Here is a 17,599-nt window from a genome sequence, read left to right as displayed (position 1 = left end):
TATAAGTCGCTGCGGAGTATAAGTCGCACCCCTTGCCAAACTATGAAAAAAAGGGCGACTTATAGTCCGGAAAATACGGTACTCTATTATACATTGAAAAGAAAGAACAAACCATTTTACAGGCTCAAGCATTTGTTTCACAAATAGAAGTACTTTAGAAACGTTTTTTTTTTTCAACAAATAACTCTGTACTGTACTGTCAAATAATAATTTTAATCATCAATGTGAACAGTCAGAAGGCTTCAAATCGCGGAGATTAGCCCCGCCCACCGCGACCCGAGTAATTGGATTAAACGGGAGAAATTTAAAAAGCAATTATGAAAAAAATACAAAGTACACTTGGACAAATAGTGACTCAGGTGTATTTCACTGCTCTTCAGACTGAGCCGCTGCATCCTGACTCCACTCTGCAGTGTTTTCTTTTTCTGAAGCCCGCGATGCAGGTGTGTGTTTGTTCGGGAGAAGAACATAGTCATAGGCAGTTGTTGCTCTTTTTTCTATGGGTTTTAGAGAAACTCGAAATTGCAAGAGAATTTGCACGTACGTGCTGTTAATTTGGCAAGCTGTTTTACGTACGTGTACATATTAAACTGCAGCGTTATTGACGCACAGGTAGAGAAGAAGCGGAGTGACTTTTTAGCCAATCAGAATGCAGAACACAATGCACGATGCAAATCCGTGAAGTAGCGAAACCGTGAAAAGTAAACTGCGTTGTAGCAAGGGATCACTGTACTAATTTTTGTTCTTGTTTCGTTCTTCTATCTGATTTACACTGTTAGCTGTCACTGTCAACATCAATGAATGGTTTATTTTCAAACTTCTGTCATGTATAAGGCGTTCCGAACTTTAGGGATGATTAAGCAAGACAAAAAGTCAGAGATGAGTCTGTCATTCAGACATTATTAACTTTATTCACACTTTTCTCTAAACCTTATAGTAACACGCTGCACGTCAGCCATGTTAGCATATTTCCATTACCTGTAACTCGCATCCTTGTTTGCAACACATAAAAAACAGACTGATATCACTAAAACAAACGTTACAGTGACTACGCTAACTTCCACCCTTGTTAATATAGTGTAAAAAAAGAAATTGCATCAACACCAGTGAGCTCAACAAGAATTTATCCATAAAGCTAAAAGGGACACCAGGGTCTAAGGGACACTGTTGTTTTTTATAAGAAATAAAGGAAAAATTAAGCCTATTAAGTGCGCTTTATAGTACGGAAAACACGGGTGATTTATTTAAGATCAGATGTAGTGAAAAGTAAAGAAATTACATTTTTATACAAAATCAATAAGTAAAATAATAGGCATAAAGGTGAATTTGGGTTGTTAAACTCAACCTGTCAGTCCTCACATTTATTTATAATTAATCCAACCCAAAACAATGCTCAAACTGGGTACTCTAGTTTAGCAAGACATGCAAACTGTTGATGATGTAAAACTCATATCCAATGAAAACCCAAAGTACTGTACATGTGTGACACAAGTCATGCTGATTACTGAAACTTTCCAGTCATCTGTTTTTGTGTCATACTTTAGACAGAGATGGATGACGGTGTGATGACAGAGCCGACCTTTGAAACCTTCCAGTGTTTTGTTAATGCCCATCTCTACTGAGACTTACATGACTTTGCAATCTGGTCTGGGTTGCATGAGAATGTGAGGAATCATTATTTTTCCTGCAAGCAGAGCTTTGGGCTAACATCATTTAACCTCAACAACGCTGCGGTAAGTTACAGACACGCTACTGACGCCCGACCACTTCTGGATTTTCTGAAGCAGCTTTAATAGTTGTTTTGACATGTTGTGTGAAGAACGACTTCTTGACTTCATGCTTTGGGTCCTTTGTTGGAGAAAGTCCTTGTGCAGTTCCCATCGAGGGTTTAATTTAAAGTAACCCCATGTGTTTTGGTAATAACCAGTGTGTAAACCTAGGAGTACCATATTAAACAAAGACTAATTTCTTGTGCATGCAATAAGCAGAATAATACAAAAACATTACAGAGATTGTGTTATTATAAGTTATTGTGCCCATATTTTAATGTTGTTCATTTTTGCACATGCTCCAACTAGGAATTCCTGAGTTCCATAACTCTGAGGAGTTTGATATGGGTTTTTCTATCAGATCTTGACGACCACATAGATGGACAATGAAAAGCTTCTAATATCCTGCAGGGACTAACTGAGAGAGTCTCTCGTCCAGGAACAATGAAAAACATTTGAAGTCTGTTTGGAGGTGTTTGAAAAGAAAAATATCCTCTGAAGTTAAATGCGGTGTCTGCCAAACTCACAATGTGTCTTTTTACAATTTTGTCGATAGCTAATTCCGGCAAGAATTAGATAAAATGGATTTCTAACTAGCTGCTGATTAGAAGATACACAGAATTTTGACAACAGTGATGGATCGCCAAAATACTGTTTACATATAACAGTGTGGTTTAATTGTTAGCCAGGAAATATTACATCATAAATCCATTCTCAGAAAATTAGCATCAAACAAAGGATTATGAAAATATGATTTTCAGGAAAGCAATGAAACATTGTCACATATTTCAGGAAATGTAAATTACATCTATCATTTTGGCGCACATGAGTTTTTTTTTGGTAATGACGAGTCCTCACAGCCAAGAAGAGAAGCCATGTTTTTCCTTTACTACCCATATGCTGTCAATCACTTTGCCATGCTGGAAGATAAAGCAGCAGTTTTGTCGTCATTTGGTGAAAACTTTTACTGTAAATGTGCACTTTACTCAATATCTGCTTACCTGGTCATCTGATACCTGCTCTAGGTAAATGTGGCTGGCGTTGATTATGTGCATGCGGCTGTAGCCATAGTCTGTGCTGCGGAAGGCGCTCCATGCTTTAGGGTTTGGTTGGAACCTGTCGGTCCTTTCCCTGCAGCCCTGCAGCAAATTCAGCCTCTATCATTCAGACTATGCAGCACGGGAGCCATGTGTTTCTCTCCAAATCGTCTGTTTTTGAGCTGAACTTCCACGTGATTGTATTTTGATGTGCTGATGACTAATTCCTCTGTGGCTAAACAGCAGAGCATGCGCTGCGCTGCTCAGCCACCACATCAGAAAAGACTTAACCAGAGTAACAGCTGCTGCTTGATTCGTGTGGGACACCAGCAGCTGCACAGACAGGACTGTGTACAATACATGTTCCGATAAATGTAGATGACCATTCCCAGTAATGTATTGACACTTACAGCAGAGCCTGTGATAATGTGTACTGGAGCCTTGGGGTTCACATAAGGTTGATCTGCACTTCCATTGTACACCTACCAGGAAAAATAAAACAAAAAAGTGGCTTTGCATATCTGACAAGTAGCTCGGAAGATGAGGACAATGTTGAGAATTAAAAACGCAGAAGCCGACCTTGTCACCATAGACCGGCCAGAGTCGTTCATATGTGTGTTCATGTGCCCACAACTCCAAATCCACTCCTGTAAAACACATTCACAGCAAAAGGCAAAACATTTCTGCACAAATATGATGACACTAAACCGCAGTGCAATCCAAGTTTTTTTTTTTTTTGTAGAGGTTTTGTACATTGAATTTGGGCATTTCTCTGCTTCTAACAATATTAAGATCAAAGAAACCAACATTTCCAACGTCAAGTCAATTATCCACACAAAACAAACTAAATCCACAAATGTTATTCAAAAAGAGATCCTCGAATAAGGACGCCAGAAAGATACAAGACTGCCTTTTTTCAATTAAAAACAATTTTTTAAGCAATACAACTCTTTCAACAGATGAGTAATGAAAACAAATCTGTAAACAGTAGAATGGGAGCGTACCATAGCGGTAAAACAAATCCTCAAGGCCAGGAGCTGGTGGCTTGGTGTCGTTCCGGCCCAGTCTGACCTGAGTTAAAACAGTTATAATGAGAACGTCTGCAATTCTACCTGTGCTGTGAAACACTCTTTGTTAGAGCTTTTTTGTGTCCATGCCAGCCTCAACCAACGGAGTGCTGACTAAAGCACAACGGAAACCATTAGGGCTGAATTACAGATTACAGCAGCATGCCCAAAGGGATGTGCTGCTCCAGCTTAAACTACACGTCTGGTGTGGACCGAGCAGAACAGCAGAACTTTCTTCTGAAATTCAAATGAGAACCCTGTTTCTCTTTACCTTATAAAGGCAAAGAGAGCATAATGAACAGTGGCTGCAGTAATGCAACTTCTTCCTTATGTAATCAAATTTTATCATGTAATTAAAATGTCAACAATAATACGTGATATTAGTTGGGAATTTTTCCCAATGGAATGTCTAAACATTTGGATTGAGCAGGGTTGAGTTGGTTTGGCCAAACAAAATGAAAGAAATGACATGAACGGGAGATGTAATCAGGCTCTCGGAGTGATGCGTGTGAAACTGTACTTTGCGTACAAAGGAATGAAACTTAGTGCAGTCGTCCTGATCGTCATCAGAGCAGTACATGGGCCGATGTCCCATGGTGATGATCCAAGGGCGCACTGCCCTGTTCTCTGGACGGTTGGCTTCCTAGGTCAGCATCCATCCATTGATATCGGAAAAAAAAAGCCACAAATGTCGGTTAAATGAGCAACAAATAAAATAAAATCAATGTCAGAAAATTACAGTAGGTGTTGAAATGGAGGAGAGTTGTTAACCTCCAGGTCTTTTTTCAGCCACTCATATTGCTTGAAAATGAGCTCCAGGCCAAATTCAAGATAGAAGTAAACCTCAGTGGAGAAGGAGATTATATGCGCCGACCCCAGGTCCCAGCTGCAGAAACATACCGTTAAAATGATACACAGCCTCCAGTCAGCAGAGGAAGCGTGCTGCAAGTCACTCAGCGAACAAAATCCAGCTAAAGACAGAGACAGAACCCTCCTCTGAATGTGCATTTCTATTCATTTTGCTGTCTTCAAAAACGTAGTATTGACTGAATTAAGATGTCCACTCTTTGTTGAACTGATTCTTTCCTAGGATCAGATGTTCCTTCTTTTTACTTTTCACTTAAGAAATGTGTACATAAACAAAGGCATGGTCTTTGATTAACAGCTGTGCGTCTAATGCCCTTACTGGACGTTTCAAAGCTGTTCTATTTCTTATTAGTCAAGGTAAAAATATGTCTTCTGTTGGGCTAACAAAAAGGTAACTTCAGTCAATTTAAATAAATGATTCACATGATCTGATCTCAGGCTCTGTCCATTCCACTGGCTACAAATGAGAACTGGACTGATTGATCACTCCCCGCTTCATCTTCCAAATAGGAAATACCCGCTGGCTCCAGGAAGGCAAAATTCCATAGAACTCTATTGAGAAATAAACAGCAAATAGAATGGTCGTTCTGTTTGCCAGAATAACCATCCTTGCTCTGCTACCTTTTTTGACATGTTCTTGCTAATCCTAAAGGTTTTCATGATATTTTGTCAGTAGCACAAGTTATTCAAATTATAAACGGACCAATCAGATGCCTCAATAATAGTATCTGGTTTCACATTGAACGTTAAAAAATTTTAATTGACAGATTAAATCCCACTTTCAAGTGATAAGGGTGTGGTCTTTAAACAAACTACCTCCTGATTAGTGAGAGTGGTTGCAATAGGAATGTTGACTCAGACAGACTGACCAGTCACAGCTTACGGATGTTGTCTGGCTCCAATATGGCAGCGTCCGTATCACAAAAAAATGGCGACTGAATTGACTTCATTGGTGACGTTACACCCACTTGATCCTGTTCTCATATACAGTCAATGTCTCATATAGCCATGTTTAATATATGCTGGTGTTCTATGGCCTCTGAAATATAAATTTTGAATTTCTTTGATCTTTGCATGTTTAAAATTTTAAGTCAATGTTTGAAAAAGCCTGCTCTTGGTAGAATTAGCAACCATGCTTTACTGACAGCTTTCTCACAGTACATTGTAAACTCCCGATACACGTCTAATAACTCAATTCTAAATGGTACAGAGTGAAAACGTGGTTATAAATAATTGTATTACTATTAAATGAATATGAAAATAAATTACTTGTTTTGCAGAAGCATCCGTCCAACGCAAATCGGAGGATAGTTCACGCCTCCATTGATTTCTGATAATGAACACATCACTGGGCATTATCCCTTACATATTGATACATATAAATTGGTGCTTCTTTGAAAGCACTGATGATGCATGTTCTTTAGACTTTGTAATAATAAAGAGCTAAAGAAACCTTCCCATATCTGTTGCCAATTAGCTCATTAGAAGCTCATAATGACCAATACCTGCCTGCAGCCTAAACCTATGTGAGCCCATGGAAGCACTTTAAAGGCACTTGTCTTTGTGCTGTCTCTCTGTTAGCTTCATTCTACGGTAATTAAAATATTAGTTTACAAAAATGTTTGTTTTAGTTTTTCTAAGGGTGCCCTTGCCCTATTTTAACATTTTCTGGGATTTTTACGTTTTTTACACATCCAAAAAACACACTAAGATAGATTACAGACTACAGAGGTTTAGTGGCACACAGTAGCCTTCTGCAGCTCCTCTGTGCCTGCCCTCGATCTTAATCACGCACAAGTGAAGGGTTTCCAGCCGGCAAGCCTGTCTGCATCCAAGACCCACAGAGAGTACGCCTGTGGTCTAGAAGGATATTATCTTACTGTCTGAGAGAAGGAGGCCTGTCACGGGCAATGAGTCAGTAAGTCACATGTATAGCTTCTTTGTGTAGTCTGAGTGTTCAAAAGATAAGAGAGGAAACCTCAAAGTAAGAGTGAGGAGAGCCAGACTCCTAATGAATCTTTAAAGTCATTGTTTTTGTGGAACTTGTACATTTTGTACAGTCTGAACAGTGTATGCTGTCATCTGCTGTGTTACATTACAGTTCATGTTAAGTTAACCAGGCTCTTACCTGTACCATAAACTCTCGGTTTGACCCGGCATGCTGAAACGACTCCTGTAGTTTGAAAAGTTGCTGTGAAGAAGAGAAAATTGTTGCAGTCTGATCATCAGTTAGCCCCACAAACCGTCACTTTTTCTACATTCTTTTTGGTACATTCAGAGCCACAACTGCAGTTTGGACAGAACGTTCCATAAATAACGTTGTGTCATTGCTTCAGCCTGGTAGAAAACCCAACATGGAAGATGATCAGACAAAAACAACCATGATTTCTATAAAAAACACAGCTCCATTTAGATTTTTTTTATAGAAATATATACAAAGGTTTGGGCAGTGCCCGGATTGCCAAATTAAAGGTTCAGCATAGATGTCGCCTCTATGACATCACCTTATAAGTCTGCCTCATGGTCAGTTGCTGGAGCCAACTAATCAACATCTGGGCAACTTGGGAGATCCAGGGTGGAGCAGAGAGTGGATGAGCAAGTAGGAGCCACCATGGCGGAGTCTTCCTCACTTCTGCAGTGAGCAGACTCACCTCTAAATACAACTTTCTTGAAACCATGAGATGCTGTTTAAACGAGACGGTAATTTTAGATCCTACTGTTATTAGAGTAATCCCTTTCTCTCTATGGTTTCACGTTCTGGCGGTTCCTCTGGATGCAGATATGGGAAACTGCTAGCAACAACAAACCGAATGGATTCAAACATAACATTTCAATGCACCGACAAGTTTTAAACTCTTTATGAAGCTTTCTCGATTCCAAATCTACTGTTAGGAATACAATATGTTTAACTCTGATTCTTTAGTGGAAGCCATTTGCAGGTAATAAATGAGCAAAAAATAAGTTTTTTCTTAATTCTTTCTATGCGGAAGTGGAAAATGAAGTCAAATATCTTAGAGACATTAATAAAACTTAAGTATACCTAAAGGAATGAGATCTCTTCCTAAGCGAATGAGTTATGAGTGTTTAAACATGTGGTCATACTTCCACCTTGTGGGTGGAAAAGGTATGCATGAGTATTTATTAACACAAAGTACACCCTGAAAATTAAAATGAACAATCCTACAGAATAATCCAGAAAAGGCTTATGAAATTACTAGCACCTAGAATTACGGTAATTTACAGACTGAAAAAAATGGAAAATGAACAAAATGTTTTAAATTTAATTTAGATGAGCATTAAAGACAATCAAGTTGTTCTATTTAACCAAGTAGATGGTTGTTCCTGATTTTTTTGTTCATGTTATTTTCTTCAAATAACAACAAATTACAGATTTAATGTAGCGTTGGTGAATGTAAACTCTCTAGAAATATGCATTTTCATCTTACTTGAGGCTACATTCATCCTTAGAAACTAAGGGAAATAGTTGGTGGTCTGAAAAAATAAAATCCTGAACTGCAATCACTTGACAGTAATTAAAATGGTATTATTCGTTCTCTCTAAAGGTCTGACAAACATCCTCTGCTCCCGATGAACAAAGAGAGCCTTGATTTTCACGTCTCCTGTGGAGCTGCTGTTCTCATCCTGCTGGAATGCAGACTGCAAACGTTTGTGGTTATCCTTGTTTCATTTGTACTTCAACCGTACGTTCTTGAAGATGGAAACTCAGAGGAACATACGACGCAAGAACGCATAACAATAAACTGGGAAGGAAAAATCCAGTATGGAGCGCTGCAAAGAAAGCTGGATTTTAGATTACGTAACAAAGGAAACGGGCTTTTCGGATCAGGTTCAGATGTCGGTATCCAGAGCCAATAAAAAGAGACTACTGTTAGAGGCTATTTCATAAAGAACACGCAAAAGACAAAAGATGCCAAGAACAACAGAAAGCTGGACCAATACATCAGCGGTAAGTAAATATTATGCTGCAGGATTTGGTACCTCGAAATGTTCCAATGTGCCACTGATGACTGACCCTGCTGGAATTTTGGGACGCAATCATTGTTGATGTTTAAGAGAAAATTAATGGCTGAGGTTTTAATTTGAGCTCAATTTCTGAACTTTAAATGAGCTGAAAATGAGACTGCAAAGTTATGCACTTAAGCTGCGTCACCGAGTGGCGCGTTGTGTCTATAAAGGAAGGGAAAAATAAACTTTCCCTGACTTTAAAGGGCCATATTAGAGCGTGTGACTGACGACATGTCACAAACGCAGACATCGCCGAAGTTTGAAAAATTGTGTGTGTGTGTGGGGGGGGGTTCCAGACCCCAAAAATTAATATTTCATGCAACGTTTACAGTTGTATGTCTATGAAGACTCTCATTCATCCAGGTTGGTTCCATTGTAGTAGGTTTGTTCTGTTTGGCAGATGCAGATAGACTCAAAGACAAGAGCCTGAGGCAAATATGACTCCACCCACTGTGTGCCAATAAATCACACTTACACTCTGAGTCAGGAAGTGATCCGTCAGGATGACAATGTTGCCTAATTCATGCGGCTTGTACCCCCGACGCGGCTTGTGTATGTATAAAATTAGTTAAACACGTGAAAATGGGTGGGTGCGGCTAATAATCGGGTGCGCTTTGTAGTCCGGAATTTACGGTAAATGAAACTACCCTTTAACAGACAATATCCTTTTTTTTCTGACTTTTTATTTTAAGCATAAAAAGAGGATGGAGAGGATGATGACACCTGTGATGACACCTGTGCGTGTCAAAATAAAAGCTGTGAGTTTGTCTTGTCACAATTCTATTCCTCCTTCATCGTAGCATTTTGTCAATGATTACTGTATTTTCCGGACTATAAGTCGCCCTTTTTTTCATAGTTTGGCAAGGGGTGCGACTTATACTCCGCAGCGACTTATATTAGAAATAAATTAAAATAAATACATTGTTAACCCTCCTGTTATGTTCATTTGTGAGGAACAGAGATGATGTTCCTGGGACAATATGATGTATGAGGTATGTTAAGTGTTAGGAGTATGTTAAGTGACTCAGAGAATCAGCAAACCTTTTTTTTACAGTAAGATCTTGAAGGCTAAAAACATAATATTCTTTTTTCCAATGATTTCAGAGATTCAGAAATGCAATAAAAATGACAACTGTTTCTACAAATACAGGATGAAAACAGAGTATTAGTTGGCCAATGATGCTTCATGAAAAGAATAAATAAATAAGTTTGAGAAAAAATTACTGTGAAATTATTAGATAAACAGTCTGCTATGATTGTGTCATATAAGGTTGTGAAAGTTAAAATGCGACTTATAGTCCAGTGCGACTTATCTGTGTTTTTTTCTACTTTATAATGCATTTTTGGGCTGGTGCGACTTATACTCCGGTGCGACTTATAGTCCGGAAAATACGGTATTTGCCTACATCTGATAGACCGGTCCGTGAAAACTTTGTGTGACGTCATACCGGTCCGTGGTGTTAAAAAGGTTGGGGATCACTGTTTTATACTGTTTTTTTCTTTGTGATTAGAAAAGTGTCTAATTTTAATGTATTCGGGTATTGTTGGAAGTAGTGTAGGAAAAAAAAGTTCTTATATTTGAATGCAACAGCACACATTCCTTGATTTGGTTCACCTTCAGCTAATTGAAACTGACCCAAATTGGTAGAAGCCAGAGTGTGATTTGTTTGCTTTACATGTACATAAAAAGCAAATAGAGAGGACAACATCAAGAGAAACTGACAGTTTTCCAGAAATGATTTACTCCCTGATCGATTTTATAACTTTTTATCAACATAATCAACATCCTATCAACAAGTTTTCAACCAATCCTGCTGTTACTCCTATAACTACTGTAGATCTTTTTTTTTAATTATTTCTCTCTTCTTTGCATCCCTAGTTCAAGTTGAGCAAAAGGATGTCATATTTACAGTAAAACAAGTTCAAAAACAGACAACTTCATAGACTCAAACTGGGACATCAGGTGAGGCAAATATTTCCACTTACTATGCAGATTCATGGTTGCCTGGACAGGTCATGTAAGGCACATATGCTGCAATGGACTGGATCTGCCTCATGAACTCATCTCCAATCCTGGCATTGTCCTGCACACAGAGTCATTACGGGTGACGCCAACCGTTTCCTATGAAGACATCGTTTCATTTTGCTCAAATCACTGATCCTAAATAAACGAGTCCTTTTCCAGACGGCTACAGAAAGTGGATATCAGCCCGCAGAACCACTCAGGTATGCCTAGAGCTGGGCGGTTTATTACAGCTTTAATGTCTTTTACTTACAACCAGACACATTCCTTTTCTCTGTTTTTCTCTTTATAATATCAGTCAAGCTGCAAGACGTACTCACGCATTCCAGCGGGGAACATTATGTGAATGACTTACGGTTAGCCATTTTTGTGGAGGCCTGCTGATTCTAATCTCTTCTTTTTTGATTATTTCAAAAACAAACATAAATCACTCATCTGAGAAAAAATAATCTCAGCATCCGAGATGAAGCTATTTCATCTAGATTTTAAAGATGACAAGTGGGAGGAGCTAAGACGTTCTTGGAACTTGGGATGCAAAGCTTTGCATGGCACCACTTCATTCATCAAATACTTGGGTGACATCGACAGACGTCTCATCTTTCAGCAAAGGCTTAGAGCATCTCGCAGTAATGATGATCACAAGTCTCCACTGCACTGGGGAGATTGTAAAGGCGCTGATGATAAACAGTTTTTGGGTTTGTGGGTGAGGTAGACAGAGGAAGGCGACGTGACTACTAAGAATTAACAATAAGCCGTAAATCTGGCTTGTAGGAGAGATGACTTACCTCATGCATATCATAGGCAAAGTCCCCTATTAAAAAAAAAACATGCACAGATTAGAAAAGTTGTGGGGATTTAAAGTTTTTAAAACCTAACAGATGAGTTTAGGGAAACAAATGATTTTTAAAATATTCTCCTCCATCAGTAGATGATATGAAATGGTCTAGCTAGAAATATTGGAACAACAAAGCAAGTATAGTTTATCACTGCAACATGTGTTTTAATTCACACACAGAAAAACAACGTGTTCTTTTAAATGGATAGGGCCAATATTTTGAATTCTACTTTTGCATTTTTTTGAAAACCTTCTTGGACTTTGGTTATTATTCCAGATTAAAATCATTGTTACACTTCTTCGATAGTGCAAAATAAAAGAACACAAACTTGTCAAAAACACGTTTTCCAAAAATTTTACTTTTGACAATAACTGTTACTTTATAGGTCATCATATCCCTGGTTCACCTTTAGCAGTCTTGCCGGTATGGGGATTTTTTCCCTGGCATTTACATTTTTTTTATGCCCTGCATCCTGATTGGCTGTTGACCTTGTCAATCAGTTTTCTCTGTGCCATGTCTCCTGTACAGAATGTGTTCATGTTACATACATCTTTGATCTTTGTTTTCATTCTATAAAACTGGACCGATTTTTCTAAAATTTTGAACTTTGAACAACATTAGTGTCTGTCTTAAAACATCTATAATCCTTCTTTGTAGATTTCAACTTTAATGGGTTATTTTTAGAATGAACGTCTAGCAATAAACAAGGAACCACTGTAAATGGAAAAAAAATACTTTTTGCAAAACAGTAACAAACCCCCCCCCCCCCCCCCCCCCCCCGTTAAAATGATGGCAGAAATCCTTACCAATATGCAGGATGACGTCATACATTCCCATCTGAGTGTCCTTTTGCAGTCGAGAGAGAGACTGAGGGTTCTCGTTGCCCAGATCCCCATAGAGAGCAAATCTGGGACTAAAACTAGAGCTGTCATTCAGAGCAGTGAAGGAGAACACGTCACTCCAGCCCTCATCACTGCCACAGTGGTAGACTGATTTAAAAACAAACAGAAATAGCAACACAAGGTGTCAAGATGGTGTTTTGATTTCTGATGAGCTACAAGCGAACACAAACCACAACACTACGCACCATGAGTAGCAGCAGGTTTGAGGCCTATGAGAGTAACCCGATGGATGAACATCTTCCTCTTCTCCTTTCCAGAGTCTACAAACAAAGCAGAACTGCCTTTGGCGATCAGCTTGAACATTCGACCGCCTAGAAGGCCATACTCCACCGTGCTCTCCGTCTTATTAAAGGTGGTCCAGGTTACCACCATAGAGCCTGGTACTCCTGTGCAGGGAGATGAGATACTCGGTGACTATAAAATGGTTTAATTCATCCAAAACTTTGCAAAAGCAAGAAGATTGCAATCTTTTGTAGATCAAAAGTATCACTTCAGACCACTTCAGTGACAAGGTTTATATATTTATGTCTACCTAGGATGCACAAAAGTCATATATTAAAAGACATTTTGGGAAAAAAATAACACTTTACTTTGTCCACTCCTTACCTGCATAAGAAAGATGAACCTGCTCTGGCTGGGTCCAAATAGGAGGGACACCATGCACCAGAAAGGGTGCAAAGCCCAAGAGCAGACAAGCAGCAGACAGCATTCTAACAGCGGCCTGGATGTCACGATGAGCACACAGAAGAAGACAGAAGCAAGACCAGATCATCACATGACCCTGAAGACTTTGACGCAGAAAACCAGAACATTAGAAGCATCATCACATGACATGTGGGAATCTGAGAAGCTTCACAACTGTCCCAGGAAATAAGGAAACATCAGCAGAACAAGTTGATGAAAGTGCAGAAGCTCAGCAGCAGGAGAACCTAAACAGATCATGTGACAACAAAAACAGCTGATCTGGTTTATTTTTGTCATTGTGCATGCAGTAAATGCTTCAAACACACAGGTCAGAACTTGCCTCTGTTCAATAAGTGGAAAAAAAACAAAACAGAATGAACGTCAGGACACTGATGATGCCATTTACAGTTCAAAACAACGGTAGGAAATAAAGGCTAAGTAAAGAACACAAGAGCAAGGATTACAGAGAAACTAAGTCGAGCAGCTTTAACGAGATATTTGGTCTTTAAATCAGCTCAATTATTAGGTCAACGGTCGCTAGAGGGGGCGCGCGGAAGGATATTTGAGTCGAGAATGGGCTGATTCATCCAGGAAGGATCCAAACATTCAAAGCACCCCCGAATAACAGCGCGGCTTATCACCAGTGTAAGTGAGTGTGAAAACGACGTTGCTTATTTGTTTAAAATTAATATTTGTTGCTACTTCCGTGTGTCCGGAAACTACGACTTTGTTTAATGGGAGAATGCTAAGTCTCACCCATTCTCTCGCGTTGCTAGCTTTAGAGCTGACGGTGTTGTTACCCGAAACCGGCTTCAAATATCGCTTTTCTGCTATATTTACGCCCTGAATTCCTCTTATTTAGAGTCATTTGAAAAAACTTACAGTTTATGAAAACATGTCCAAGAAGGGCAGAAAAGCCAGGGGTTGGTTATAAGCTGAACAAACTCTAAACTTCAAAACACGTCTACGTCATTCGTAAAAAGCACAACAAAACCGAAGGGGATTATGGGACATTGTGTTTTGTAACAGATTTGGCACATTAGATGAAGAACAAACAAATGAAGATTTGTTAAGTTAAACACGTAAACTAGTTACATCAATGCAGGTGCCTGATTAGTCAGTTTTTGTCTTTTTATTTTTATTTTTTAAATAAATCATCATACATGAATTTAAGCTGCTCCAAAAGGGTGTTTTCAAATGAATAATAAATAAATAATAACAAGTTTTTAGAGAAAATATAATTTAAAGCATGTTTAGGTAAGTTTTTGTATTGTTTTATTTTGTTTTAGATTAAATGGATTCTGACAGTGAAGAGAGAAACAGTCATGGTTTGGATCATCCTGTCAGTTGGCACAAACCACAGGACAAAGGCAGTTTTGGAACAACAACCAAACAGGTCAGATATTTATTTGTAGAAATAGATCTTAAATCCAAGAGTCTTAAGCATGATCACTTTAACTGTACGTTTACATTTCAGAGTAAAAGTGACAGCAATGAAGAGTTCTACAAAAAGAGGTATCCTGTACAACGATAGTTCTTTATTATTTTCCCTTTTTTGCTGTGTGTTTAGGTTTGTTTTCAATGTTTTTATCCCATTAAGGTATCCAATTAGTCGCTCCGGCAACAACCCAGGCAGAGTAAAGAGAGTAGTGTCATGTAAGCGGAAAACTCATCATCTAACGGTGGTCAGAAGGAAGCAGCACGCATCTGAGAGGACCTTTGAAGCAGCAAACAAGGAGAACAACATGGCAGTTTTGCAGGACGCGCAGCAAGAAATGTTTCACTGGGACTCATTAGAGCACTCGCAAAACATCAATAATAACCACAAGACTAGTCTAACTGGTTCTGAGCACACAGGCTACAGTTTATTCACTGAGGTTACTATCACAGGTCTCTCTTCTGTTTTATTTAGTTCAGGTTTTTTCTTTTTCTTTATATGAAACTTTCTAAACTTATCTTGTTTTTCAGCTGTCGAAGGATCATAAAACTATGGTGGATGTTCTGTTTGGAAGACATTTAAGGTTAAAGGTGGCTTTCACACTCTGGCAGAGAAATGCTGAAGAGCTGTTGACATTCTTTCTGAAGTTTGTATTGTTTTTTTTTTTTTTTAGACATTTCATACATTTTGTTTTTGTAAAAATGTCAAAGTGACATTTTATCTTTTAACAGAATTCAAGACATTGGTGTGGTTGTTGACTTTCTCCCCATAATTTGTAAATGGTAGGTGTAGAATATACAGAAGATTTGAAACACAAGCAAAGAACATAAATCATACTTCACCATTTGTCCTTATTGGCAGCATTGATGAAGACTCTTCAAAGATGACCATTGGATCCTGTGTGGACCTGTTTCCTCTGATTAGGAAAGTCCTCAACACTAAATATGAAGAGTGAGTCTTCCTTTTGACTTTCATTTTTTGTTTCTCTTAGCAGAACTACTTCAGAATAAAATGCATTATGCAAATGGAACAGCAAACAATCCATGAATGATCGCTGACTTTTCTTCATTTAGGTATCTTATTGTTGGCTTAAAGTGGGTCCATTCAGTTGTAAGAAAATGGAAGAAGGAGCTACAGACAAGCGGCTACAGTGGAACAACTCCTCCTCTGATGGATGTGTAAGATTTTTCATTCTGATAAACTCATCTTCAGCGCCTGTTTTAAATGAAAAATAAAATAATTTTATGGTTTCAGAAATTTTCAGGTTTTTAATCAGCAGTTGTGGGAGTTATGGCAGGAGAAACCTTTGCTGAAATCTGGTCCGGAAGTTGCGACAAAAATGATAAAAGTCAGTGCAGAAATATACTATTGTTGCGTTTATACAGATTGTTTCCTTTCTTAATGTTAACAATGTTTTTTCTTTATTTTCCCTCCTAGTTTATTGAGTCTTTCCTGTTTCAACTCAACCAGCACAGATAAGCTTCCAAATGACAACTGCTGCAATTAGACACATTTCATTCATTGTACTGTATTCAAGTTCCTTCAAACACTGAAGACATGCTTTTATAGTTGCTTCAGTGACAGATTTATCTAACTATGAAAGTTTTGTATTGTAAAAAATGTTTGTATTATGTGAACAATTAAAGGTTATCAATATTTTACTTTAAAAAATGTAATGTTAACATATTTTCTTGATAAATTTTATTATAATAAAAAATATTTCTCTGTCAATTTTCTCTTTTATATACCATTTTTTTCGATTTCAGCATTGCGGTTGTGTTTATTTTTTGCTTTATCGGCACAGACAACACATTTATTAAGTTATATTACATAAAATAATGAATACCGAAGTGCACAATGCATTACCACCTATGCAGATTTATATGAAACTTTTGAGGTGAGGGGTTGTATCTTAAGAGTGTCTTTGTTCTCCCAGGAAAGCCAAAATAAAACTAAATGAAGGGAGTTGGAAGATAAGAAAACATTACATTTTAAACTCTTCATAAAATGTACTGCTTGGAGCACAGAGATACCACAAAGCACAAAAATTTAAATGACAGCTTTGGTATCATGAAGAAAAATATATGCTAAGTGCATCTAATGCAATCCAACCCATGAATATCAGAAAAAAAAACTTCTTCTGTCTTTAAGGTATGCATGCTAAAGCAGAAGGTGCCTTCCCATAAGTTAGATCTGCAGGGATGAGTGTTTCAGAATAGATTTGTCACAAACAAAAAGATAAATTGAGTTAATTTGTTTGAAATCATATTGATATTTGTGCATCTAAATTTGACCCAAAAAAATAAAAAATTTGACAAACTCAATGGCCTAGTGGAAGAGAGAGTCTATCCTGAGACTGTTGGGTCATAGGTTAAAATCCCCAGTGAAGTCTTATCTAGAACCATTGCCTTCCTGCTTGACACTCAACATTAGGGAGTTGGATTGGGGGAGTTAAACTACCAATAGGTTCCCAGGCGCAGTTTTGTCTCCAGCTGACCGTTCGCTCCCCCATGGGGATGTGACAAATGCACACCTAATGAGACAAACCTTAACTTTAATATGCAATTGCCCTTAAAAATTAAATTAAACTTAAATTTAAATGTTTAATTTAAAATTAAATGTGCTCTTAATTGGCCGGCAGAATTCAGTTGAGAGAGCAAATTCTGTGGAATTTCTTTTATCTTATTTTTATCCCCCTTGGCCATGCTTGTGCTACCATGGTCTCATATTCGCTATCATATTACTTTTCGTGCAAACTCTGTAAAGAGTTTAAGAATCTTTCTTATACATTAAATACAGGGGGTCCCCTTTAGTGAGAATGTAAAAGGTGAGTTGTGTTTGAACATATGACAGAGATGGTCTTTTTAATGACAAACCAAATCATTTTTAAAAAAAAGTGTCACACTCATAAAATATAAACATTTTGCATGATCAAATAATAGATCATATT

The 17,599-nt window shown here is 38.1% G+C and overlaps 2 protein-coding genes and 1 long non-coding RNA gene across 6 annotated transcripts; 2 read left to right on the top strand and 1 right to left on the bottom strand.

Moving 5' to 3' along the window:
• Positions 1-891: 891 nt before the first annotated feature.
• Positions 892-14,209, bottom strand: acp7 (acid phosphatase 7, tartrate resistant (putative)). 2 transcript variants are annotated; one of them, XM_004082344.5, is made up of 14 exons: positions 14,094-14,209; positions 13,134-13,248; positions 12,713-12,913; positions 12,432-12,614; positions 11,575-11,600; positions 10,753-10,850; positions 6,869-6,931; positions 4,645-4,759; positions 4,403-4,516; positions 3,811-3,877; positions 3,386-3,453; positions 3,217-3,288; positions 2,771-2,908; positions 892-2,689 (listed from the first exon to the last, which is right to left on the bottom strand). In XM_004082344.5, exons 2-14 carry the CDS (start codon positions 13,234-13,236, stop codon positions 2,624-2,626), a joined length of 1,314 nt encoding a protein of 437 aa, XP_004082392.1. In that variant the 5' UTR covers positions 13,237-13,248; positions 14,094-14,209; the 3' UTR covers positions 892-2,623. The 2 variants fall into 2 exon arrangements, with proteins under 2 accessions (XP_004082392.1, XP_023807149.1); XM_023951381.2 differs by having other exon boundaries at positions 13,134-13,315; positions 14,094-14,206.
• Positions 8,570-12,923, top strand: LOC105356934 (uncharacterized). The gene is made up of 5 exons (XR_002292980.3): positions 8,570-8,707; positions 9,459-9,524; positions 10,646-10,729; positions 10,861-10,992; positions 12,785-12,923. It is a non-coding gene; the product is annotated as an uncharacterized LOC105356934 (long non-coding RNA).
• LOC101169647 (KATNB1-like protein 1) lies at positions 13,576-16,380 on the top strand. 3 transcript variants are annotated; one of them, XM_078941333.1, is made up of 11 exons: positions 13,576-13,631; positions 13,726-13,856; positions 14,501-14,607; positions 14,689-14,726; positions 14,812-15,088; positions 15,180-15,295; positions 15,381-15,431; positions 15,511-15,600; positions 15,723-15,827; positions 15,904-15,997; positions 16,087-16,380. In XM_078941333.1, the coding sequence occupies exons 3-11, from the start codon at positions 14,506-14,508 to the stop codon at positions 16,126-16,128; spliced, it is 915 nt and encodes a 304-aa protein (XP_078797459.1). In that variant the 5' UTR covers positions 13,576-13,631; positions 13,726-13,856; positions 14,501-14,505; the 3' UTR covers positions 16,129-16,380. The 3 variants fall into 3 exon arrangements, with proteins under 3 accessions (XP_078797459.1, XP_011488744.1, XP_011488743.1); XM_011490442.4 differs by lacking the exon at positions 13,576-13,631 and having other exon boundaries at positions 13,665-13,856; positions 15,914-15,997; positions 16,087-16,320; XM_011490441.4 differs by lacking the exon at positions 13,576-13,631 and having other exon boundaries at positions 13,733-13,860.
• Positions 16,381-17,599: the final 1,219 nt, after the last annotated feature.

Source organism: Oryzias latipes, chromosome 22 (assembly GCF_053564925.1).
Source record: "Oryzias latipes strain Hd-rR chromosome 22, Olatipes_Hd-rR_3.1".
NCBI classification, from domain to species: domain Eukaryota; kingdom Metazoa; phylum Chordata; class Actinopteri; order Beloniformes; family Adrianichthyidae; genus Oryzias; species Oryzias latipes.
The sequence above is the reverse complement of the archived record's forward strand: the minus strand, read 5'-3'. Positions and strand labels throughout refer to the sequence as shown.

Bases quoted from the DNA above. Each gene is read 5' to 3' on its own strand.
- acp7 (XM_023951381.2), bottom strand. From the start codon at position 13,299: ATGATCTGGTCTTGCTTCTGTCTTCTTCTGTGTGCTCATCGTGACATC. The intron at 12,615-12,712 runs GTGCGTAGTGTT...TTTTTAAATCAG, and splicing joins CAAACCTGCTGCTACTCATG to TCTACCACTGTGGCAGTGAT. The intron at 3,454-3,810 runs GTACGCTCCCAT...TGTGTTTTACAG, and splicing joins GGATTTGTTTTACCGCTATG to GAGTGGATTTGGAGTTGTGG.
- LOC101169647 (XM_078941333.1), top strand. From the start codon at position 14,506: ATGGATTCTGACAGTGAAGAGAGAAACAGTCATGGTTTGGATCATCCT. The intron at 14,608-14,688 runs GTCAGATATTTA...TTTACATTTCAG, and splicing joins TTGGAACAACAACCAAACAG to AGTAAAAGTGACAGCAATGA. The intron at 15,296-15,380 runs GTTTGTATTGTT...ATCTTTTAACAG, and splicing joins CTGTTGACATTCTTTCTGAA to AATTCAAGACATTGGTGTGG.